The 25,961-nt window shown below is 41.0% G+C and overlaps 1 protein-coding gene across 6 annotated transcripts; it reads right to left on the reverse strand.

Moving 5' to 3' along the window:
* FAM111B (family with sequence similarity 111 member B) lies at positions 2,802 to 22,271 on the reverse strand. Of its 6 annotated transcripts, none has more exons than XM_018059029.1 (3): positions 22,148 to 22,271; positions 20,184 to 20,346; positions 2,802 to 6,517 (listed from the first exon to the last, which is right to left on the reverse strand). In XM_018059029.1, the coding sequence occupies exons 2-3, from the start codon at positions 20,262 to 20,264 to the stop codon at positions 4,385 to 4,387; spliced, it is 2,214 nt and encodes a 737-aa protein (XP_017914518.1). In that variant the 5' UTR covers positions 20,265 to 20,346; positions 22,148 to 22,271; the 3' UTR covers positions 2,802 to 4,384. The 6 variants fall into 6 exon arrangements, with proteins under 6 accessions (XP_017914518.1, XP_017914519.1, XP_005690355.2 ...); XM_018059030.1 differs by having other exon boundaries at positions 20,184 to 20,296; positions 22,148 to 22,264; XM_005690298.3 differs by having other exon boundaries at positions 20,184 to 20,299; positions 22,090 to 22,263.

Consider the following 25,961-nt stretch of genomic DNA (forward strand, 5'->3'; position numbering starts at 1 on the left):
GGCATGCTGCAGTCCATGGGGTCGCAAAGAGTCAGACACAACTGAGCGACTGAACTGAACGGAATCTTGAATGACCTTCTCTCTGCTGCTCCCCTGTCTGGTAGGAGAAAGCTAACAAATTTCTCTCATGCCCTATGCTTCACTGCAGTGGTCCTGTTAGTGTGTTAGGGTTTCCCAGTAAAGCAGAACCAACAGGATATGTACATTTACTTATCACAGGTAATTGGCTTAAGAGATTATGTACGGATGCATGTATGCATTTATTATGTTATTGGCTCACATGTTTGTGGAGGCTGGAAAGCCCCAACATCTGCAGGTGAACCTGCAAACCAGAGGCCTGAGATATCCCATGGTGTGTTCCAGTCAGCGTCTGAAGTTCTGAGAACAAGGCAGGCTTGAGACCCAGGAAGAAACGATGTTTTAAGTCCAAAGGCAGGAAAAATCCAGTGTCCCAGTTCAAAGACAGTCATACAGGAAGAATTCTCTCCTAAATCGGGTGAGGGTCAGTCTTTTTGTTGTATTCAGACCTTCAACTGATTGGATGAGGCCCACCCATATTAAGAAGGGCTATCTGCTTTCATCTTAATCTTATGCAAAATCACCCTCTCAGAAAAACCTAGAATAACATTTGACTAAATATCCAGTCACCTTGTGGCCCAGTCAAGTTGACATACAACATTAATTGCCACACCAGATTTAAAGTTACTATGATCTGAAAGTAATTTGCAGAATATGTGAGAAAAAAGTTTTATGCAGGAAGAATTTTTAGAATTAAACTCCATCATCAAAAAAACGGGATATTTGTGGGAGAGCATTTTAAAGTTAATTCAAAAAGATGGGAAATGATGTTGGCTTAGTACTTTGAAATGGTACTTTCCAGAGATTCTGTATTCAACACTAGGTTACAGGAAGCCAGAAGGATTTATACTTAATTTCATGATGCTAATGAAAATGAAGATCAGATACTGACCCATAGTAAATATAACAGGAAGACCAAATATCCCTTGACACCATGTAGGAAGTAGCAAAAAGTCCAAACTGAATATAATCAACCCTCTAGATCTAACTACCAGTTTACAGGAAATACAGGGAGTACAGCCACACATTCAGTGACATGAAAGAGATGAAACAGCGGAGTCCAGAATGTAGAATATTCTACGGGACACATATGACCTAGTTTCTCCAATAAATAAATGTCTGAAAAAGAGAGATAGGAAGCGGGAATTTACACATTAAAAGCAACTCAAGAGACTTACATGACCAAATACAGTGTGGAAACTGGATTCTGATTCAAACGACCCAGATGCAAAACAAACAAAAATTAACAAACTGAGGAGAAGTCAGGGGGAGGTACAGGCTGACTGAAATGATCACTATAATTTCATAAGCATGCTGATAGCAGCGCATCTATATTAAAGCTGCTGCTTGGCATTTTAATAAGCGTGCTGATAGCAGCGCATCTATATTAAAGCTGCTGCTTAGCATTTTAATTGGGTAGCAGTCACTTGAGCACATGCACTTGTCAGAATTCACAGACCTGTACAGAAGAAAGATGTACTTTACTGGACATAAACCCTAACTTAATACAACTATGCATTGCAAAGAGAAGGAAATGGCCACAGGAGAAAACAGACAGGAAAGAACACCCTGAAAAACAAAATTTGGGGTTTTGAGGGACAATGGGCAAGGCTGTTCCAACTCCAACGAGCAGAAACAAGAGTTGTGACATGAACTAGTCGTAACTCAAACTCCCTACTGGAGCAGGGCATCCGGGCAATTCCTGCAAGAATTTGGTCATTGTTATGGGGTTGTAACTGCCAGATTTCCCATTATCCTTTTTTGAATAAAAATTTAAGTTCCTGGATTCTGGCCATACTCCACTCTGGGACATCAGGCGTGTGAGTAGCATGAGGAGGAATGGGCTGATATGTCTCGGGGCCGTGAGGAGTGGCTTTCAGGTGTGATGAAGAGAAACACACGTTACCCAGCAATGCTGGACTATCCTGGAGAGTGAGTAGGTGTGCTTCATGTGTGGAAGGAAGTGTATATAAGGTACTAGGGGGACTGAATGGGTAGGACTGTGATTAAGGTTGCTCAGTTCAGTTCAGTCACTCAGTCACGTCCGACTCCTTGCGACCCCATGGACTGCAGCACACCAGGCTTCCCTGTCCATCACCAACTCCCAGAGTTTACTCAAACTCATGTCCATTGAGTCAGTTATGCCATCCAACCATCTCATCCTCTGTCATCCCTTTCTCCTCCCGCCTTCGATCTTTGCCAGCGTCAGGGTCTTTTCAAATGAGTCAGTTCTTCGCATCATGTGGCCAAAGTATTGGAAATTTCAGCCTCAGCATCAGTCCTTCCAATGACTATTCAGGACTGATATCCTTTAGGATACACTGTATGGATCTCGTTGCAGTCCAGGGGACTCTCAAGAGTCTTCTCCAACACCACAGTTCAAAAACATCAATTCTTTGGCACTCAGCTTCCTTTATAGTCCAACTCTCACATCCAGACATGACTACTGGAAAAACCATAGCTTTTACTAGACAGACCTTTGGTGGCAAAGTAATGTCTCTACTTTTTAATATGCTATCTAGGTTAGTCATGACTTTTCTTCCAAGGAGCAAGCGTCTTAATTTCATGGCTGCAGTCACCATCTTCAGTGATTCTGGAGCCCCCCAAAATAAATAAATAAGGCTGCTAGTTTACCCAATATCCATTTTCCTTTTCTTCCACAGTATTAGAATTTAGGCTAGGCATCTGGTCAAGTAGAACAAATACAACATTTCACAGTCTGATTATAGGTTAAAAAATTTTTATACAATTTTAAAGGTTATACTCCATTTACAGTTATAAAATACTGGCTCTCTTTCCTGTGTTGTACAATACACCCTGTAGTCTACCTCGCATCCAGTAAGTACTGTACCACCAAACTGAAGTATTTTAAGTGATGCTTGAGATTGCTGAAAAGAAAAAAGCCAATGAGAGAAGAAAAATCAATGCTCATTTGAGCTCTAATATGTGTTTTGTACATCCACATGATTCTCTTAAAGTTTTTTTCTAATTGAGAAATAATATTCATTATACTTTAAAGAAACAGCCCCAAATGTTGAGTTGGCCAAAAAAAAATTTTTTTTCATTTTCACCAAGAACTTTATTGAATAATGTATTTACTGCCTTTTGCCATTTTTCAGGCAAATTTATAATTCCATCTTCCCAATACTTCTCACCCTTTTGATCAAAGAACTGTTCCAGGTGCCTTTTATAGTCTTCCAGGGAATTGAATTTTTTCCATTAAGAGAACTCTGTAAAGACCAAAACAAATGGACATCTGAAGTTGCAATGTCTGATGAGGATGGTGGATGAATCAGAACTTCTCAGCTAAGCTGCAACGATTTTTGCCTGGTTATCAAAGAAACATGCAGTCTGTCATCCTGATGTAAGAGGATGCAGTCTGTTGACTAATTCTGGATACTTCATGCAAGTGCTACCTTCAGGTGACCTAATTCAGAGCAGTACTTATTGGAATTAATCATCTGGTCTTCCAGAGGGAGCTCATAATAGAGGACACCGTTCCAGTCCCACCATATACACACATTACTTCTTTGGACAGAGACTGGCCTTTGGTGGGGTTGCTGGCAGTTCATTTCACTTGCTCCATGATCCCTTCCATTCCATATTGTACAGTATCCACTTTTCACCACCCATTACAATTTGTTTTAATGGAAAGTTTTTGTTAGGTGTCAGTAGAAAATTCCATATGGAAATGAAGTCAAGAAGGTTTTTCTCGCTTAACTTATGTGGAACCCAAACTTCAAAGTGATGAACATAACCAAGCTGGTGCAAATGATTTTCAATGCTTGATTTGGATATTTTGAGTATGCCAGCTATCTCCTGCATGATATAACACTGACTGCTCTCAGTTAATGTCTAGATTGGATCACTATTAACATCAATTTGTCTATCAGATCATGGAGCATTGTCCAGTGAGAAATCTCCAGCACACAAATTAGCAAGCCACTTTTGACACATATGATCAGTCACAGCACCTTCTCCATACACTGCACAAATTTTATTTTTTTAAAATTTCAATAGTTTTAACCTTACTTGAAATAATAAAGCATAACATGCCAACAATGTTTTCTTCCATCTTCAATATTAAAATGGCTACACAAAAATTCACTAATTTTGATTTTTTTTAAATGCCTGCTGATACAACAGCTGTCACAATATTAATACAATCTAATGAAATTGTTTCAAATGTCGTTTAAGACAACTAAGCACCACTAGAGCCATCATACAGAAAAAAAACCAAACCAACTTTTGGCCATCCCAATACTTTAAATCATTGGCATGTGCTTTTGAAAGCAGCATCCTTTTCCTAATATTGCATGGATTCAACCTGATTTTCTTGAAGTGACAGTTCTTGTTTGTTATCTTTCTCTTCATTGTGGCTCTCATTTTTCTCTTCTTGTAATGATTTGTACAAGTTCTCATCTTTCTGTTTAATATCACAAAGAATAGATTCCATAGAATAGCCAAATTCAATAAGGGCATAAGGCTTATTTACACGGTTATAAAAATGCCCAAAGCAGTGCATAGCAACCAACCTGCCAGATGCATTAAACACTGGGGAGCCAGAAGACCCACTAGAAAAATAAGTATCATAACTAAGTGTGTTAGTGCTCCAAACCTCCGATAGGAAACTTCTCTGGGTAAACATAGGGAAAGCATCATAAATGTCTGAACAGGATCCTGGTACTACCCCATCTGAATAATGTTCTTTGTACCTCTCTAACCGTTGCTCTAGAGGAATCACAGAACAACCATCTATTTTCTTGATCTGGCCTTCTGGGTGACCAATTAAATAAAGTAAACCACCAGATGGTTGAGGCAAAATCAGTTTTGACAGGCCTGGAGGAAATCCATTTCCATTTTCACTTAGTTTTAAAATGGCATAATCTAGAGTTTCACCAGACATCACAAACCATGGATCAAAGGAAAGCCAATCAACATAGTTAGGGCAGAACTCTTTATAAGCAAAAGTGACCTTGGCACATGTGCTTATTATAGCTGGCCATGACTTTGGATCTGTACCTTCTCCCACGATGAAGTGTAAAACATGTCTACAGGTGAAAATAAAACCATTGTTGAAAACAAAGCAAGTAGCATTGCCTGTGTTTCCATTATTGTCCCATTTTATGAATCCAACTGACTGACTAAGATGAACAAGACGTTCACAGATTGCAACTGAAACAGAATTTTCAGTCACTTTTCCAAACTCTTTTTTATACATCCTGAATTGTTTAAACGTTGACAGTTTCATTCTCTTCCGTTCTTCCTGAAAATACTTTTGTATCCGAAGTGCCTCTTTATTAAAATTTGGATACTGATGCATCATAACTTTGTTCAATATTTGTAAATTCTTTACCCAGAGATTAGTTGTCTCCCTTTGGATTTTCTGAATAGCATATTGCCTACCTAGAGGGAGCCTTCGCCTAACTTGTGTGGTTTTTCTCCTAAGTCTTTTGTAGAGATTACTATTGTAATAACGTTTAATTTTGGAAATGGACCGGCATGTCTTATGTTTAGTATCAAGCCCTAGACTCTGACATGGGAGAACTTTTTCTCTGTTGTGTTCTGCATCTTCAGTTTCTTCATCTTTCTTTGGTTCATCGACTTTGCTCTTGGACTGTGTTAAAGCCTGCGGACTGATACCTTCAGTGGCATTTTCATCTTCTTGTTTAATTTTTTTATGGGTACATTTCTTGACAGACAGTTTTTTAGGAATGTCCAATTCTAAGAATTTTTCAGATACTTCATCCACCATGGACTGTTTTCCATAAATTTTATTGTGACCTTCTGTTACTCTCCATTCAAGTGTGTCTAAATCTGAGCGAAATCGGCCATCATTGCAAAGGGCTTCCTTGATAGTCTCACCCTTCAAGGCATAGACGAGAAGTGTAGTTCCACGTTCATGAAGTTCCTTAATCTTAAGAATCTTCTTTATGGTCTTCCCAATAGCAACAATGTGAAAAAGAACGCATTCAGCATCTGGATTTTTACAGAGGCGTAATACCTGATCATCTTCCTGGTCACTCCTTCTTTGACCAAATGCTATTTTCAAATGGGAACCACTAGGTAGGCATCTGAGAGGCATTCCTAAATTCACATGCGCTTGTATTGTTTTTTCTTCATAAACAATGATGTTCTCATTTACATGTTTCTTCATCCTTTCGCTGAAATGGTCATGAGCACTCAGAACTGAATAGATATTCTCATTGGGCCCACCAAATGCTGTAAACACACTACGGTCTGACTTTCTGAGGCGCTCATTCAAACTAAAGGTGAAATGACATTTTTCACTGGTGCTCACGTGTGGGTTCTGTCGTTCAGAGGATGTTTCATGCTCGCTGACTTCACTTTTAACTTTAATGGTGCTGTTACATTCTCGTATGTCAGACAGAGACTGATCAACAGGTGTGCCTGAACACGCCTCCTCTAAGACAGTATCCTTAGAAAAGGAAAGATTAAAAATTTAGTGAGGATCACCTTTAATAATAATGTTCCATGCCTTTTGAATTATAAAATCAAAATATACCATGCTGTATACGAGTTCACGTTTCACTAAGCAATCTGTCAGTGCTCTTGCGTATCATTAAACAACCTTTGAAAACACAGTTTGAGGGGCTCTATGATAGTTCACTGTACAATAGTTTTCAATCCATTCTTCTGTTGCTGGCTCTTTAGATTATTTCTAATTTTTTTACTATTCTAAATATGACACACTTTTCTATACACAAAATATTTTGTCTAAAGTCTTAAAATATTTTCCTATGCTAGATTCCCAGCAGCGGAAATAGATTATAAATGTACTTCACCATGTACACTGCCAAACTGCTTTCTCAGAAGGTCACATCAATTCACCCTCCCCGTTCTTTCCTATTGCCCAAGGAAATCAGTATTACGGCAAATTCTTCAAAAGGATTTGAGTACTACTATTTTAAAAGTTTGGTAACTGGGAGATCTAGCTTGACTTTTTTTTTACATTTATATTTATTTACTTACTAACAAAGCCAGTTTAACACATCACTTGGACATCTGAAGTACCACCTTTTAAAAAATTCCTGTAAAATATTTACTGTCCAGTTTATTCTGTACATGGTATCAACAGCACTAAGGAAAGATACTAACATGATTAATAAATCACAGGATTGGACAGATATACAAATCCATATTCAAAACATATTATACATATACAATCAGTTGGCAATAGCCTAGGAAAAAGCATTTTGATAATCTGCTGGCAACAGATTATTTAGGGACATATGCATATAGTGGCTCAGATGGCAAAGGAACTGCCTGCAATGCAGGAGACAAGGGTGCAATCCCTGGGTTGGGAAGATACCCTGGAAAAGGAAATGGCAACTCACTGCAGTATTTCTGCCTGGAGAATTCCATGGACAGAGGAGCCTGGTGGGCTACAGTTCATGGGGTTGCAGAGTTGGCTAGGACTGAGCAACTAACACACACATATAAGTAGCATAATCTTTAGCTTTGTCTGTTTTTTATTTTTGCACAAATGCATCTTTTGAATGTCTTTTTTTTAAGTTTTATTTATTTATTTTACAATACTGTATTGGTTTTGCCATACATTGACTTGACTCTGCCATGGGTGTACATGTGTTCCGCATCCTGAACCCCCCTCCCACCTCCCTCCCCATCCCATCCCTCTGGGTCATCCCAGTGCACCAGCCCCGAGCACCCTTTATCATGCATCGAACCTGGACTGGTGGTTCATTTCACATATGATACTTTACATGTTTCAATGCCATTTTCCCATATCATCCCACCCTCACCCTCTCCCACAGGGTCCAAAAGACTGTTCAATACATCCGTGTCTCTTTTGCTGTCTCACATACATGAATATGTCTTCTGTGATTTGTTTCACTATTTTTTTGACATTCTTTCCAGTCGATGGAGCTTTAAATTCACTTTCACAGTTAAACAGAATCCACTGAAGAAATTAACTGGCTGTGTGCATTTCAGTTATTTCTAGGTTTTCTTTTCCCTACTAACTACAGTAGTACAGTTCTGCTATGAATATCTATTAATATGTTTCCTGGGGCACACATGCAAGAGTGTCTCTTGGGAACAGACTTAGGAGCTGAATTGCTCAACTTCTGGAATATGCATACTCACCTTTATTAAATACTGTCAAATTATTTACTAAATGGTTGTACCACTTTATACCTCTGCCAGTGGGAAATAGGAGTTCTCATTGCCTCCACATCCTTATCAAAACATGGTATTGCCCAACTTTTAAAGTTTGCCAATCTTGTGAATGTGAAATGGCATCTTTCAAAAAAAATTTCACTGGGGTATAGTTGATTTACAATGTTGTGTTAATTTCAGGGGTACAGCAAAGCTAACCATGTATACATACATATATATCCACTCTTTTTGTTAAGATTTTTTTCCCATGTAGACCATTACAGAGCAATGAGTAGAATTCCCCATGTATACAGCAGGCTATTATTAGTTATCTACTTTATATATGTGCTTAGTTGCTTAGTCATGTCCGACTCTTTGCAACGCCATGGATTGTAGCCCACCAGGCTCCTCTGTCCATGGGGATTCTCCAGGCAAGAATACTTGAGTGTGTTGCCATGCTCTCTGCCAGGGGATCTTCCCCAGCCAGGGACTGAACCCGGGTCTCCTGCACTGCAGGCAGATTCTTTACTGTCTGAGCCACCAGGGAAGCCCAACTTTATATACAGTAGTGCGCATATTCACTCCGAATCTCCCAATTTATCCCTCCCCTGAAATGGCATCTTATTGGTAGTCTAATAAGTTTAATAATTTCTGCCTATTCATGTCTTTTACCCATCTTTCTATTGGATTATTTTTCTTTTTATTATTGAAAGTACTTTATATATCCTAGACATATTATTTATTCATCATACGTATTAAAAATGTATTCCCTGAGTTTGTGGACTTCCCAGGTGGCTCAGATGGTAAAGAATCTGCCTGCAAAGCAGGAGACCCAGGTTTGATTCTTGGATTGGGAAGATCCCCTGGAGAAGGAAATTGCAACCCACTCCAGTATTCTTGCCTGGGAAATCTCATGGACAGAAGTGCCTGGCAAGCTACAGCCCATAGGGTCACAAAGAGTAGGACACGACTCACTTTCTTTCACTTTCTGAGTTTGTGGATTGCTTTTTGTATCAGTTTAGTTCAGTTCAGTTGCTCAGTCATGTCCGACTCTTTGCAACCCCATGAACTGCAGCACGCCAGGCCTCCCTGTCCATCACCAACTCCCAGAGTTCACTCAAACTCACATCCATCCAGTCGGTGATGCCATCCAGCCATCTCATCCTCTGTCATCCCCTTCTCCTCCTGCCCCCAAACCCTCCCAGCATCACAGTCTTTCCCAATGAGTCAACTCTTCGCATGAGGTCACCAAAGTACTGGAGTCTCAGCTTTAACATCAGTCCTTTCAAAGAACACCCAGGACCAATTTCCTTTAGAATGGACTGTTTGGATCTCCTTGAAGTCCAAGGGACTCTCAAGAGTCTTCTTCAACACCGCAGTTCAAAAGCATCAATTCTTCGGCACTCAGCTTTCTTCACAGTTCAACTCTCACATCCATACGTGACCACTGGAAAAACCATAGCCTTGACTAGACAGACCTTTGTTGGCAAAGTAATGTCTCTGCTTTTGAATATGCCATCTGGGTTGGTCATAACTTTCTTTCCAAGGAGTAAGCATCTTTTAATTTCATGGCTGTAATCACCATCTGCAGTGATTTTGGAGCCCAGAAAAATAAAGTCTGACACTGTTTCCACTGTTTCCCCATCTATTTCCCATGAAGTGATGGGACCAAATGCCATGATCTTAGTTTTCTGAATGTTGAGCTTTAAGCCAACTTTTTCACTCTCTCTTTCACTTTCATCAAGAGGCTTTTTAGCTCCTCTTCACTTTCTGCCATAAGGGTGGTGTCATCTGCATATCTGAGGTTATTGATATTTCTCCCGGCAATCTTGATTCCAGCTTGTGCTTCTTCCAGCCCAGTGTTTCTCATGATGTACTCTGCATACAAGTTAAATAAGCCAAGTGACAATATATAGTCTTGATGTACTCCTTTTCCTATTTGGAAACAGTCTGTTGTTCCATGTCCAGTTCTAACTATTGCTTCCTGACCTGCATATAGGTTTCTCAAGAGGCAGGTCAGGTGGTCTAGTATACCCATCTCTTTCAGAATTATCCACAGTTTCTTGTGATCCACACAGTCAAAGGCTTTGGCATAGTCAATAAAGCAGAAATAGATGTTTTTCTGAAACTCTCTTCCTTTTTCCATGATCCAGAGGATGTTGGCAATCTGATTTCTGGTTCCTCTACCCTTTCTAAAACCAGCTTGAACATCTGGAAGTTCACGGTTCACGTATTGCTGAAGCCTGGCTTGGAGAATTTTTAGCATGTGAGATAAGTGCAATTGTGTGGTACTTTGAGCATTCTTTGGCATTGCCTTTCTTTGGGATTGGAATGAAAACTGACCTCTTTCAGTCCTGTGGCCACTGCTGAGTTTTCCAAATTTGCTGGCATATTGAGTGCAGCACTTTCACAGCATCATCTTTCAGGATGTGAAATAGCCCAACTGGAATTCCATCACCTGCACTAGCTTTGTTCGTAGTGATGCTTTCTAAGGCCCACTTAACTTCATATTCCAGGATGTCTGGCTCTAGGTGAGTGATCACACCATCGTGATTATCTGGGTCGTGAAGATCTTTTTTGTACAGTTCTTCTGTGTATTCTTGCCACCTCTTCTTAATATCTCTGCTTCTGTTAGGTCAATATCATTTCTGTGTTTATTGAGCCCATCTTTGCATGAAATGTTCCCTTTGTATCTCTAATTTTCTTGAAGAGATCTCTAGTCTTTCCTATTGTGTTGTTTTCCTCTATTTCTTTGCATTGATCACTGAGGAAGGCTTTCTTATCTCTCCTTGCTATTCTTTGGAACTGTGCATTCAGATGCTTATATCTTTCCTTTTCTCCTTTGCTTTCACTTCTCTTCTTTTCACAGCTATTTGTAAGGCCTTCCCAGATAGCCATTTTGCTTGTCATATAAGGATAACTAATTGTCCCAGCACTATTAATTAAATCGCTAATCTTTTCTTCACTGATCTGTACCATCAGTTTTGCCATGTGAGAGTAAAGGTTAGACAATGACCCCCTAAAAAAGTACCTTAGAATGTTATGTCATTTGGAAACAGGGTTGCTGTAGATATAATTCATTAAAATTATAATTCATTAAAAGAGTACAGTGGACCCCCAGGCCATTGTGAATGATATCCTTATAAAAAGGCATTTGAACAGAGATAGACACACCCAGAGGGAAGATGAAATAAACAGACAGAGGTTAAAGATGGCCGTCAAGGAGAGAGGCCTCATGTAGATCCTTCCTGCACAGAGCTCACAAGGCACTAACCCTACTGACCACCTGACCTTGGCCTCTGAACCTCCTGAACTGACACAGTACACATTTGTGTTTCAGTCATTCAGTCTGTGGTGTTTGTTATGGAAGGCCCAGCAAAGTCATGCAAAGACCTGCTTACACACTTTATGGGTTTGCGTCTGCTCTGTTCCAGGGCTGTATTTTTCCACATCTGCACCAAATATTGTCTTACTTCCAATCTTATAATAAGCATTCATATCTGATAAGACAGTTTCCCTCACTTTATCTTCAGAAATGTCTTCGATATTAGCCCTCTGCTCTTTTATACATCTTGGTGATCATCTTAAACACCAGAAAAATAAACTGTTGGACTTTTAATTGGGCTTATATTCAATGAATCTAGGAAGGACTGACATCCCAAAACTCATCTCAATGAGTTTTCCTACTCATGAATACCTGCTATCTTGACAATGAGGTTTCCTTTCATGTCTTCCCACAAAACTGTACACTTTTATACATAAAGGACTTGCAAACCATTTCTTCCATTTATTCCTGGGTATCTGACATTTTTCTAGGCATCATAAAATAATTTTTTGATATTATATAGAAAGTATAATCAGAAATCAGAAAGATTATTGCTGATCAAGATAAATGCATATTTTTTTATAAATATCAATCTTAAAATCTAGTCAACTGTTATATAATAATCATTTCTAACATTTGGTCTATAGATCTTTTGGTTTTCAAAATAGGTAATCATATCATCTGTGGATGTTTCAAGAATATGCCTTGTTCCTTCCTTTTCAATTTTTAAAGTGAAAGTGAAGTTGCTCAGTCGTGTCGCGACTCTTTGCAACTCCATGGACTGTAGCCTATCAGGCTCCTCCATCTGTGGGATTTCCCAGGAAAGAATACTGGGGTGGGTTGCCATTTCTTTCTCCAGGAGATCTTTCTGACCCAGGGATTGAACCCAGGTCTCCTGCATTTTGGCAGATACTTTACCGACCAAGCCACCACAGAAGGTTTTCAACTCTTAACTGTAATTTTAATTCTAGAAGTGTGTGGGCTCAGTAAGTCATGCAGAATGTGGGATCTTAGTTTCCCATCCAGGATCAAATCTGCATCCCCTGCAATGGAAGGTGGTTTCTTAATCACAGGACCACCAGCTGTGTGCTAAGTTGCTTCAGATATGTCTAACTCTTTGTGACCCCATGGACTGTAGCCCACCAGACTCCTCTGTCCATGGAATTCTCCAGGCCAGAACACTGGAGTGGGTAGCCATTCCCTTCTCCAGGGGATCATCCTGACCCAGGGACTGAACCCAGGTCTCCCACACTGCAGGCAGATTCTTTACTGTTTAGCCACCAGAGAAGTCCTTTAATTGTATTTTTACTATTTTTCTTATTTTATTGTACTGTACTGGCTAAAATCACCAGTATAGTATGATGTAATGATGCTTTTGTAATCACCAGCTAATAGTGAGTATTTCTTCATTCTCCCTGATTGTAAACAAAATGCTTCTAATGATTATTTAACACAATATTTCCTGTAGAATTTTTGAAGATGCCCTTAATTAACATTCTGGTATGTCCTTATTTATATTTTTAAGAATAAAAAAGCAGTCAAGATAGATTAATCCTATTATGGCCTATTCTTCTTATTAAAACCTCTGGAAAGAATACAAAAAGCAATGCCCTGAAATCCCAGTCTGGCCAAGATAAAGAAAAATATACCTAACTTAAATTATTCCTTGAAACAACTGGATAAATGGATAAAATTATGAAGTGTTTTTCAAGGCATGAGACATTAGGCAAGAAAGGCCAGTGATCCCTGAGAAACAGAAAAAAAAAAAAAAAAAAAGAAAGAAAGAAAAGACGCAAACCATATAATTGCTCCAGATTATTTCCTGAAGACAGATTCTGTTTGCCAGGGGTGGGTTGGGGTGGGGGTGGTGAAGGAAATGGGTCAAGCTGGTCAAGAATACAAACTTCTAATTATAAGATGGAGATCTAATGTACAGCATGGTAACTACAGTTAACAATATTGTATTGTATATTTGAAAGTTGCTAACTAAGAGAGTAGATCTTAAAAAGTTCTCATCACAAGAACAAAATTTAACTTTGTGAGGTGATGAATGTGGTAATCACTTCATGATATACCATAATATACACATATATTCAATCATTATGTCATCTATCTTATATTCAATGAATTTTTAACAAAGATGTAAAAGCAACCCTTTTAAGAAATTGTGCTGGAGCAAATAGGTAACATACGTAAAAATTAATCAATTAATTAATTAACAAATACTAATGTGTGGATTTGGAGAAGGAAATGGCAACCCACTCCAGTATTCTCTGGAAAATCTCATGGACAGAGAGCCTGGCAGGATACAGTCCACGGAGTTGTCAAGAGTCAGACACGACTTAGCAACTAAACCACTACTGTGTGGATTTATTCTTAATATTGTTCAGCCTAAACACTGTATTGTATCACTACTGTAATAGGACATGTGGTATTACTACTGCTCAATCTATACACTGCCCCATAAAAATAATAAACTCGAAGTAGATCATAGACTTAAACCTAAAATTATGACTTCTAAATGAAAAACCAGAAGAAAATTTTTGTGATCTTAGATTTGGTAAAGTATTCTTTGGTATTAAAAAAAAAAGCACAATTTTTAAAAATGGATAAAATGACCATTATCAAAGCTGAAAACTTTTCCCCCCTAAAGACAGGATTAAGAGAATGAGAAGAGAGATATAATAAAAAGACAAGCCACAGACTGAAATAAAGTACCTGCAAATCTTTGACAAATCAAGCATTTCTAACATATGTAAAGCACACTTGAAACTCACCAATAATAAATGAAAGCCAATATAAATATGGTCAAAATATTTTAACAGAAACTTGACCAGAGAAGATATATGGAAGGCAGTGGGTGGGTGGGGGACGAGGGCGAGCAGAAGGGAATTGTTTAAGGTGAAGGAACTGCTCTGTATCTTGACTCTCGTCATGGTTACATGACTGGGGCATTTGTCATAAGCCATAGGACTGTACGGGCTTTCTTGGTGGCTCAAATGGTAAAGAATCTGCCTGCAATGCAGGAGACCTGGGTTCAATCCCTGGGTAGGGATAATCCCCTGGAGATGGGAATGGCTACCAACTCCAGTATTCTTGCCTGGAGAATCCCCATGGACAGACTAGCCTGGTGGACTACAGGCCCACAGGGTCACAAAGAGTCAGACACGATTGAAGTGACTTTGCAAGCACGCATGCATAGGACTTAACACTAAAATATTCAACTTAAAATTTAAGCTAAATCCTTCTTCGTAAATAATACAAGGATAAGAATCATAAATACTTCTTTACTTACGGAATAAAATCCAAATACCTAAACATGAAGTTCAAGAAAGTGAAAGATACAACAACTGTTTTCCAAAAAGCTACTTTACCTCTGTCCAATTTTTTTACATTGGTCATAAAGGTGTATAGAAATAATTCATGCCAGTGCAAGGGCAAATATTGATTCCTCAATGTGCTTCTTTAGCCAAAAGGTTTTGGGCAGGAAGGCTGAGCTACCAAAGTGAAAACTGAAGTCATTCAGTCATGTCCCACTCTTTTCGACCCCATGGACTGTAGCCTATCAGGCTCCTCCCATCCATGGAATTTTCCAGGCAAGAATACTGGAGTGGGTTGCCATTTCCTTAAGCTTGAGACAATTAGAGGGCAAAGAGAAGCTGCCCTGAGGGAACATGATAGACTCAACATCTGGATGCTAAGAATGAACTCTGAAATTACTGTAGCTATATTGTCACTAAGCAGACAGCCAGCCAGAGGAGTGCATTGAAAGCAGAATACAGAGACTGAAAACACAAATAAGTCCTTGGAAACACTGTGTTGCTTTTCAGTCACTCAATCCTGTCCGACTCTGCGACCCCATGGACTGCAGCACGCCAGGCTTCCTGTCCATCACCAACTCCCGGAGCTTGCTCAAACTTATGTTCATCGAGTTGGTGATGCCATCTCATCCTCTGTCGTCCCCTTCTCCTACCTTCAATCAATTGTATATTACTGAATTAAAGCTCAACTGACCTCTGGACTTTTCAGATGTGTGAACCAATGAATCCATTTATTTTTCCTTCAAGGGGCCCAAAATGTCTCATTTTGAAACAAGGCTATACAAGCTAAAAAAATATTAGCAAACAATGCTGATAACAATGATAGATTTTACCACATAGCATCTTCCAATGGAAGGGTATTTCAGAATAGTATTCCTCACATTTTAACGTGCAGAAAAATCATCTGGGTATCTTGTTAAAATGCAGATCATGTAGATCTAAGAAGCTATTCAGTTCAGTTTTGTTCAGTTCAGTCGCTCAGTCGTGTCTGACGCTTTGCAACCCCATGAACTGCAGCACGCCAGGAGGCCTCCCTGTTCATCACCAACTCCCAGAGTTCACCCAAGCTCATGTCCATCCAGTCGGTGATGCCATCCAGCCATCTCATCCTCTGTCATCCCCTTCTTCTCCTGCCTCCAATCCCTCCCAGCATCAGAGTTTTTTCCAATGAGTCAACTCTTCGCATGAGGTGGCCAAAGTACTGGAGCTTCAGCTTCAGCATCAGTCCTTCCAAAGAAATCCCAGGGTTGGTCTCCTTCAGAATGGACTGGTTGGATCTCCTTGCAGTCCAAGGGACCCTCAAGAGTCTTCTCCAACACCACAGTTCAAAAGCATCAATTCTTTGGCGCTCAGCCTTCTTCACAGTCCAACTCTCACATCCATACATGACCACTGGAAAAACCATAGCCTTGACTAGACGGACCTTAGTCGGCAAAGTAATGTCTCTGCTTTTCAATATACTATCTAGGTTGGTCATAACTTTCCTTCCAAGGAGTAAGCATCTTTTAATTTCATGGCTGTAATCACCATCTGCAGTGATTTTGGAGCCCAGAAAAATAAAGTCTGACACTGTTTCCACTGTTTCCCTATCTATTTCCCATGAAGTGATGGAACCAGATGCCATGATCTTAGTTTTCTGAATGTTGAGCTTTAAAGCCAACTTTTTCACTCTCTTTTTTCACTTTCATCAAGAGGCTTTTTAGTTCCTCTTCACTTTCTGCCATAGGATGGTATCATCTGCATATCTGAGGTTATTGATATTTCTCCTGGCAATCTTAATTCCAGCTTGTGTTTCTACCAGCCCAGCATTTCTCATGATGTTTTCTGCATATAAGTTAAATAAGCAGGCTGACAATATACAGTCTTGATGTACTCCTTTTCCTATTTGGAAACAGTCTGCTGTTCCATGTCCAGTTCTATCTGTTGCTTCCTGACCTGCATACAGGTTTCTCAAGAAGCAGGTCAGGTGGTCTGGTATACCCATCTCTTTCAGAATTCTCCACAGTTTCTTGTGATCCACACAGTCAAAGGCTTTGGCATAGTCAATAAAGCAGAAATAGATGTTTTTCTGGAACCCTCTTGCTTTTTCCATGATCCAGCAGATGTTGGCAATTTGATCTCTGGTTCCTCTGCCTTTTCTAAAGCCAGCTTGAACATCTGGAAGTTCACGGTTCACGTACTGCTGAAGCCTGGCTTGGAGAATTTCGAGCATTACTTTACTAGTGTGTGAGGTGAGTGCAATTGTGTGGTAGTTTGAGCATTCTTTGGCATTGACTTTCTTTGGGATTGGAATGAAAACTGACCTTTTCCAGTCCTGTGGCTACTGCTGAGTTTTCCAAATTTGCTGGCATATTGAGTACAGCACTTTCACAGCATCATCTTTCAGAAGTTGAAATAGCTCAACTGGAATTCCATCACCTCCACTAGCTTTGTTTGTAGTGATGCTTTCTAAGACCCACTTGACTTCACATTCCAGGATGTTTGGCTCTAGATGAGTGATCACACCATCGTGATTATCTGGGTCATGAAGATCTTTTTTGTACAGTTCTTCTGTATATTCTTGCCACCTCTTCTTAATATCTTCTGCTTCTGTTAGGTCCATACCATTTCTGTCCTTTATCGATCCCATCTTAGCATTAAATGTTCCCTTGGTATCTCTAATTTTCTTAAAGAGATCTCTAGTCTTTCCCATTCTGTTCTTTTCCTCTATTTCTTTGCATTGATTGCTGAGGAAGGCTTTCTTATCTCTTCTTGCTACCTTTGGAACTCTGCATTCAGATGCTTATATCTTTCCTTTTCTCCTTTGCTTTTCACTTCTCTTCTTTTCACAGCTATTTTTAAGGCCTTCCCAAACAGCCCTTTTGCTTTTTTGCATTTGTTTTCCATGGGGATTGTCTTGATCCCTGTCTCATGTACAATGTCACGAACCTCCATCCATAGTTCATCAGGCACTCTATCTATCAGATCTAGGCCCTTAAATCTATTTCTCACTTCCACTGCATAGTCATAAGGAATTTGATTTAGGTCATACTTGAATGGTCTAGTGGTTTTCCCTACTTTCTTCAATTTTAAGTCTGAATTTGGCAAGAAGGAGTTCATGATCTGAGCCACAGTCAGGTCCCAGTCTTGTTTTTGCTGACTGTATAGAGCTTCTCCATCTCTGATTGCAAAGAATTTAATTAATCTGATTTCAGTGTTGACCATCTGGTGATGTCCATGTGTAGAGTCTTCTCTTGTGTTGTTGGAAGAGGGTGTTTGCTATGACCAGTGTGTTCTCTTGGTCAAACTTTATTAGCCTTTGCCCTGCTTCATTCCATATTCCAAGGCCAAATTTGCCTGTTACTGCAGGTGTTTCTTGACTTCCTACTTTTGCATTCCAGTCCTGTATAATGAAAAGGAAATCTTTTTTGGGTGGTAGTTCTAAAAGGTCTTGTAGGTCTTCACAGAATCGTTCAACTTCAGCTTCTTCAGTGTTACTGGTTGGGGCATAGTCTTGGATTATTATGATATTGAATGGTTTTCCTTGGAAATGAAAAGAGATAATTTTTGAGATTGCATCAAAGTACTGCATTTTGGACTCTTTTGTTCTTCTGAGGGATTCCTGACCACAGTAGTAGATATAATGGTCATCTGAGTTAAATTCCAGTCCATTTAGTTTGCTGATTCCTAGAATGTCGACGTTCACCCTTGCCATCTCCTGTTTGACTACTTCCAATTTGCCCTGATTCTTGGACCTAACATTACAGGTTCCTATGCATTATTGCTCTTTACAGCATCGGACCTTGCTTCTATCACCAGTCACATCCACAACTGGGTATTGTTTTTGCTTTGGCTCCAGCCCTTCATTCTTTCTGGAGTTATTTCTCCACTGATCTCCAGTAGCATATTCGGCACCTACCGACCTGGGGAGTTCCTCTCTCAGTATCCTATCATTATGCCTTTTCATACTGTTCATGGGGTTCTCAAGGCAAGAATACTGAAGTGGTTTGCCATTCCCTTCTCTAGTGGACCACCTTCTGTCAGACCTCTCCACCATGACCCGCCCGTCTTGGGTGGCCCCACACAGCATGGCTTAGTTTCCTTGAGTTAAACAAGGCTGTGGTCTGTGTGATCAGATTGACTAGTTTTCTGTGATTATGGTTTGTGTGTCTGCCCTCTGATGCCTCTCTCAGCACCTACTGTTTTATGTGGGTTTCTCTTACCTTGGACGTGGGGAAAAAGCTATTAGGTGGTATCAATACTGCTGGTATACAGACCACTCTTTGAGAAAGACAGAGTTCCTTAACCTAGAGTACCAGTTTGCAACTTTCTGCAATGATGGAAATATTCTATATCTGCTTTGTTCAATATGGCAGCCATGAGCCACATATGGCTTCTGAGCACTTGAAATGTGGTTAGTGCATAAAGAAAATCAATTTTAAACTTCATTTACCTTTAATCCAATGAATCATTTTTGTTATTTCAAAGTTAGATGATTTTCCCAACAAAATGTTTTTACTGATCTAGTCTACTGTGATCTTGTACTAAATTGTATTCCCAGTATTACTTGCCTACTATGTTCTTGAATTCTCCTTACATACTGTCAAATCTAGCTATACTATTCCTCAAACAGGTTTGCTTGTGTACATGACTGTACCCAGACTATTCCCTTATACTTGATCCACCTACCTTGTGAAATTGTGGCCATTCTTTAAGATATTTCTCACATGACATAACTTTAATTTCTTGAGTCTCAATTAAACCCTCTTTTCTCTGCACTCTAAAAGCACTTGTTTATATTTTGATTTAGTATTACTACTTTGCATCCTTTGAATAAAACCATGTGTTGGTCCAAAATTGGGTTCTGAAGTCTGACTGCCTGGGTTCGAAGCCTTGCTCTGAAGTCCATTACTTTTGCAATTTTAAGAAAAATGAGGGTCAGTTTCTCTATTTAGGGATGATAATATCTATTGCAAAGAGTTTTATTAAATGTTAAAGGAGTTAATCCATAGGAAGTGATAAGCCTAATTCCAAGTACTCAGTAATTTCTCAGTACACATTAACTACCTTATTATTTTTGCCCATCTATATTTCCAATGATACTGAGTGTCGATACTGTCACCTTGCTGTTTAACAAGGTATTCTTTGCTTTGTTAATTCATATACTATGATTTTGTTTTTACACAAACACTTATATGTATGATCTCCCTAAATATACTTTAAACAATACATGAGAAGGGGTTATAATTGCCATTCTTTATACACTTATCCCCTTCAAGGATCCTAAGACAGATCTACAGTTAGAGTGCCATCCCAGCAAAGTTGTTTACAAGTACACACACCTTTGATGCTTCAGGTCTGGTACCTTGGTCATTTCCTGTAGCACTGAATGATGTATTCTCTTCAGTCTTTATGAAATTCATGATGAGTCCCAGGAGAATATGACTTTCTTCCACTACTGGCCAAGACAGAGAAGCAGGATTGAATTTACCAACCCCTTAATGACTAAAACAATAAAACACAAGATATATGAAATAATAAGTTTCAAACACTGGTTATCAGGCAGGGCACAACAGTGATCTCTGACCCCTAAGAGAGAGAGAGAGAGAGAAATCAGAGGCAGGACCTGGAGACATCTAGCTTTCTGCCTGGGGAACATCTCCAGGCTGTATCTCAGGGAAAGGAGACACAAGCAAAGCCTGGCACTTTCCCCAAGTTGAGAAGACAAGCTAAGAGTTCTGGTGGGCCCAGGAGGCTGGAGTTTGCAGGGCTAGAGTACTAGAGAGCTACAGCTACACAGAGTGTCAGAGATCTGTAGTGGGCACCCCTGAAATTTCAGCTGACTAGTGGTCTGTTTCTCACACTCAACTGAGAACAGTTTCTGTTTCCCTCACTCAGCTGAGAATAGTTTCTGTTTCTCATGCTCAGTTTCTGTTTCCCTCACTCAGCTGAGAATAGTTTCTGTTTCTCATGCTCAGCTGACAATAATTTGTGTTCCCAAAAGCAAACTGGAAAACTTCATAATTCATAACATATTGACAAAGGTATCGCTGCTAAAGTGGGACAAAATTAGCTGTAGACCAAAGACTGCTCTGGTCCCACCTGACAAAATTTAAAAGCAAGCTTTGGAAGCGTAAAACTTTTCCACTAACACAACTAGAACAAAGCTCAAGAATGTTGATAGGAATAGAAACATTTCTAGCACCCATATATGTGAAATTGACAAAGTTTGATATCCAGTACAATTCTGAGGCATAAAAAGAAGCAGAAAAATAAGATCCACAATGAGGAGAGAAATCAATGAACAGAAACACATCCAAAAGTGACTCAGATGATAGAACTAGTAGACAAGAACATTAAAATGGTTATTATCTTTAATTTCTGGCCAAACAAAGTGACAAGGACCTGACTTGCCCTTCAGTCTGAAAGCAAAAGAAGACAATAAGCTAAACAGATGGAACAGGAATTTGCAAGGAACTAGACATCATGCAGCAGACATCATGCAATTCGGGGCAGTGACAAATGAAGGGCATCCTGTGATGACTCCAGCTGACTGCCTTGAGAGATTCCAGGCCAGGGTGTCACGAGGGGCAGCCAGGCAGGGCCCCACGAGGGAGGGGCAGCCAGGCAGGGCCCCACGAGGGAGGGGCAGCCAGGCAGGGCCCGTTGGCATTGCTGACTTGAGGAGACAGCTGAAAGACCAAGGTGGCAGGAGTTCAAAAGACACAGAAAAGAGAGAGCTGCACAGAGGGAAGTCCGGATATATGAACACTCGGAGGCATTCAGCTGAGAACTGATCACAACAGCAACGGAAGAACTACCCGGGGCCAGGAAAGAACCTCCACAATCCATCAAACTTTCGCGAGGTGATACTCCTTTCAGAAATCTGTTTCCTCATTTGTAAATTAAGGAGCTCGGCTCAAACTTGTATTGACTGGTCCTGAGAATTCTCCCCTCTGAATTTTTTTTTTAAGAAGAAGATACCTGAATCTCATTTTCACTACGCTTGGGATGCAGTTATGGGAATCTCCACTATTAAATCAACTTTAACCACCACCACCCCACTTCCACGCCCAAGTTAACTGGAATAGCTCCCTAGACTATCTGGAAGTGTCTTTCCAGGTGTAAAACTCTTGACCTTTGAACCTGGGGAGGGGGTTACCACAACAGAAAACTGCTTATGTCCCCTCCCTCCAAAATTTTCTAGGATCTGGGCTGAGATCCTTCTAACTGGCGCCCAGGACAAACCTGCGTCTCGCCGCCCCAAGAACTCCACGTCCTCCTCAAGATCAGAGGAGCCACTCACAGAAGCGGAGAATCTGTCCCAGCGGTGAGGGTGATGGCGTGACAGGAATCCGCGATCCCGGCTGCGAGGACGGCGCTCGGCGGGAATTCTTCCCGCGCGAAAGCGGAACGCAGTTATCCCCAACCGTCTGGCCAATGGGAGGCCAGGTTGCAGAGGTCGTCTGCCCTCATTGGACAGAAGCTCGCCCCCTGCAGAAGCCGATTGGCCGAGCCACTGAGAGCGGCGGCCGGAGAGGGCGGCGGGGCGGTTCGCGCGTAGGGAGACGCGCGCCCCGCGCGTCAGGAGGCCACCGCCTCCGGCCGGTCCATTCGCGCGAGACTCCGCACTCTTGCCGCAGTCCGCGTCCTTGTTCTGGGTCGGGTTTCGAGCCGTCCTGTCCCTTCATCCAGCCCGCCCATCCGCGTCCGCTGCTGTCAGGAGCGGGCGGAGTCGGCGGACACACCTGTCCCCTCAGGGCCGGTTACACGGCGGCTGCGCGGAGCGCGGGGCAAAGCGCTCGGCCTCCGGAGGCGCTGGGCTCCACAGCTCGGCCCGGCGGCGCAGGGAGCTCGGCTGTTACGCCTCTTCGGCCACTGTCGGGCGGGCGGCGGCTGTGGACTGGGCTCTGGAGAGGCTCCCCACCCAGCCCGCGGGGACGTCGGCGCGGTGAGCTTCGTCAGCTTCCAGCGTAGAAATGGTCCAAAGCAGGCAGCCGACTTTCTGTCCCTAAGGAAGGAGCCAGCTTAGCTTAGAACTCGTTGCACACGGATCCTCCAGCCAGGAGGAAGAGACCAGCTCTCCTGGTTCCCAGGCCCTGCGTGGGTATATGCAGAATTTTCCATTCTCAAGGGAGGGCTCCAGAGTTAGGCATTTACAAACTGACGACCGAAGAAGGGGTTTGAGAAAACATCGTCAGTTTAAGGAACAATAGGAGGGGATGCCTTCAGTATTAGGTGCTATTTTGGAAAAGCTGGTCAAAGAAGGGGAGAACACAATTGATACGTGGAGGTGGTGACAACTCGTTTGAAATAGATGTTTATGTAAAAGTTGATGATGTTGGAATAGTACTGAAAGCTTTTCCTAACTTGGCTTAATGTAAAATATATACAGAGAAACTATAATCACTGCTTAAATTCCAGGTACTCAGTGGAATTTGGAGAGAGTAAAGTTTAGAAGTGTTACTGTAAAAAGCTAGGAGAAAAGAGGAAAACTATGAGAGTTTCATCAAATCGCTGTTATTCCTTAAATCGTCTTAGAGCATACAGGTGACTGGTATTAACAGTAACATACGTAGATGGAGAATGAATTATTGCACAAGGGACTTAGATTCTCATATCTCTGTAGACCCTGGAGATGTTAAAGACTTGTAAAATGGAAGAAGCAGTAGAGAATGGTACTATTGAAGTTGCCTGACATTTCTAGGGACAGAAAATTTGTCCTGGAAAGGAACATACCTAAGGAGCACATGTATTTGCCATTGCCACTAAGCACCTTGTGGACTGGATTTTATTATAAATTGAAGATTTATTCTAACAGTTTGAAACAAGGGTGTAATATAACCTGACTTACAAAAAAAAACCAAAAAACAAAAAACACTGGCAGCTGTGTGGACCAGAAACTCTAGGGGGCAAGAGTGGATGCAGATGAAGAAAGCAATTAGGAGGAGGCTCTTCCAACTTTCCACCAATGTGGGAGGCACAGCTTGCACTGGTAGTGGTGGAGGTGTGAATACTGATTGGATTCTACATGTTTTTTTTTTTTTTTTTTGGCTGCACTTCAAGGGGTGGGGGAATCTTAGTTACCTGACCAGGGATTGGACCCATGCCCCCTTCAGTGGAAACCTAGAGTCCACTGAATAAATGGAGGAAGTCCTTGTATTTATTTTGAAGGGCAAGCCCATGAGCTTTGTGTATGGATGGGAGGTTCAAGAAACAAGAGAAAAAAGAGGGTTCAGTGATGATTTCTGGGTTTTTGACTTGAGTAAATGGAGTAAGGATAAAGTCTCCCTTAACTGGTGTGAGAAATCCAGGGAAGGAGCTGCTGCCGCCGTGTGTGTCTGTGAATTCTAATTTTGACACGTTGACTTAGAGATACTAATCCACTCCAACTGAATGTCGAGTGAAATGAAAGAATTCACATTCAATACGCGATAGTGAATACCCAGGGAGGGTCAGGAAGGGGCATAGAACTGACCAGGGCAAGGGATAACAGACTAAAGTGAAAGAAGGACAGAGACATAAAGAAAGACAGAGAAGCTTCAACTTCATGATGGTAATGACTTTGGCCATTAACTAAGAACATTTGAGATGCAGTGAAAAGGCAAAGGATAAGAGGCTTATGGAAGCTTCCTGATGGGAGAGACAGGGGGAAAGTGGGTCTTGTTCTGATGGTGGGGCCATGCTCAGTAAACCTATTTTTTTAATTAATTAATTTATTTTAATTGTAGGCTAATTACTTTACAATATTGTAGTGGTTTTACCATACATTGACATGAATCAGCCATGGGTGTACATGTGTTCCCCATCCTGAACCCCCCCTCCCACCCCCTCCCCATCCCATCCCTCCCCTCAGGGTCATCCCAGTGTACCAGCCCTGAGCGCCCTGTCTCATGCATCAAATCTGGACTGGAGATGTGTTTCATATATAATAATCAGTAAATCTTTAATTCAATTTTCTACTGATGGACGAGGCTGTGTTCCCTCCCTGTTGTTTGACCTGAGACCAAACAACTGCTGATCCATGCCTCCGCTGGGGACTCCTGGACACTCGCTAGCAAGTCTGGGTCAGTCTCTTGTGGGGTCACTGCTCCTTTCTCCTGGGTTCTGGTGCACACAAGGTTTTGTTTGTGACCTTCAAAAAGAAGCAGGGCAAAGGCTAACAGAATTTTGCCAAGAGAAAGCACTGGTCATAGCAAACAACAAAATAAGAGAAGATTGTACACATGGACATCACCAGATGGTCAATACCAAAATCAAATTGATTATAATCTTTGCAGCCAAAGATGGAGCAGCTCTATACAGTCAGCAAAAACAAGACTGGGAGCTGACTGTGGCTCAGATCATGAACGCCTTATTGCCAAATTCAGACTTAAATTGAGGAAAGTAGGGAAAACCACTAGACCAGGTATGACCTAAATCAGATACCTTTTGATTATACAGTGGAAGTGAGAAATAGGTTCAAGGGATTACATCTGAAAGACAGGTGCCTGGAGAACTATGGACGGAGGTTCATGACATTGTACAGGAGGCAGGGGTCAAGACCATCCCCAAGAAAAAGAAATGCAAAAAGGCAAAATGGTTGTCTGAGGAGGTCTTACAAATAGCTGTGAAAAGAAGAGAAACGAAAAGCAAAGGGAAAAAAGAAAGATGTACCCATTTGAATGCAAAGTTCCAGAGAACAGAATAGAACACTTCCTCAGTGATCAATGCAAAGAAATAGAGGAAAACAATAGAATAGGAAAGACTAGAGATCTCTTCAGAAAAATTAGAGATACCAAGGGAACATTTCAGGCAAAGATGGGCACAATAAAGGACAGAAATGGTATGGGCCTAACAGAAGCAGACAATATTAAGAAGAGGTGGCAAGAATACACGAAGAACTGTACACAAAAGATCTTCACGACCCAGATAACCATGGTGGTGTGATCACCTACCTAGAGCCAGACATCCTGGGATGCGAACTCAAGTGAGTCTTAGGAAGCATCACTAGGAACAAAGCTAGTGGAGGTGATGGAATTCCAGTTGAGCTCTTTCAAATCCTAAAAGATGATTCTTTGAAAGTGCTACACTCAATATGCCAGCAAATTTGGAAAACTCAGCAGTAGCCAGAGGGCTGG

The sequence above is a fragment of the Capra hircus genome, chromosome 15 (assembly GCF_001704415.2).
Source record: "Capra hircus breed San Clemente chromosome 15, ASM170441v1, whole genome shotgun sequence".
Taxonomy (NCBI): Eukaryota; Metazoa; Chordata; class Mammalia; order Artiodactyla; family Bovidae; genus Capra; species Capra hircus.

Coding starts and splice junctions, on each gene's coding strand:
- FAM111B (XM_018059029.1), bottom strand. CDS start 20,264: ATGAATTTCATAAAGACTGAAGAGAATACATCATTCAGTGCTACAGGA. Junction 6,518..20,183: donor CCAGACCTGAAGCATCAAAG/GTGTGTGTACTT, acceptor TCCTTTTCTAAG/GATACTGTCTTAGAGGAGGC.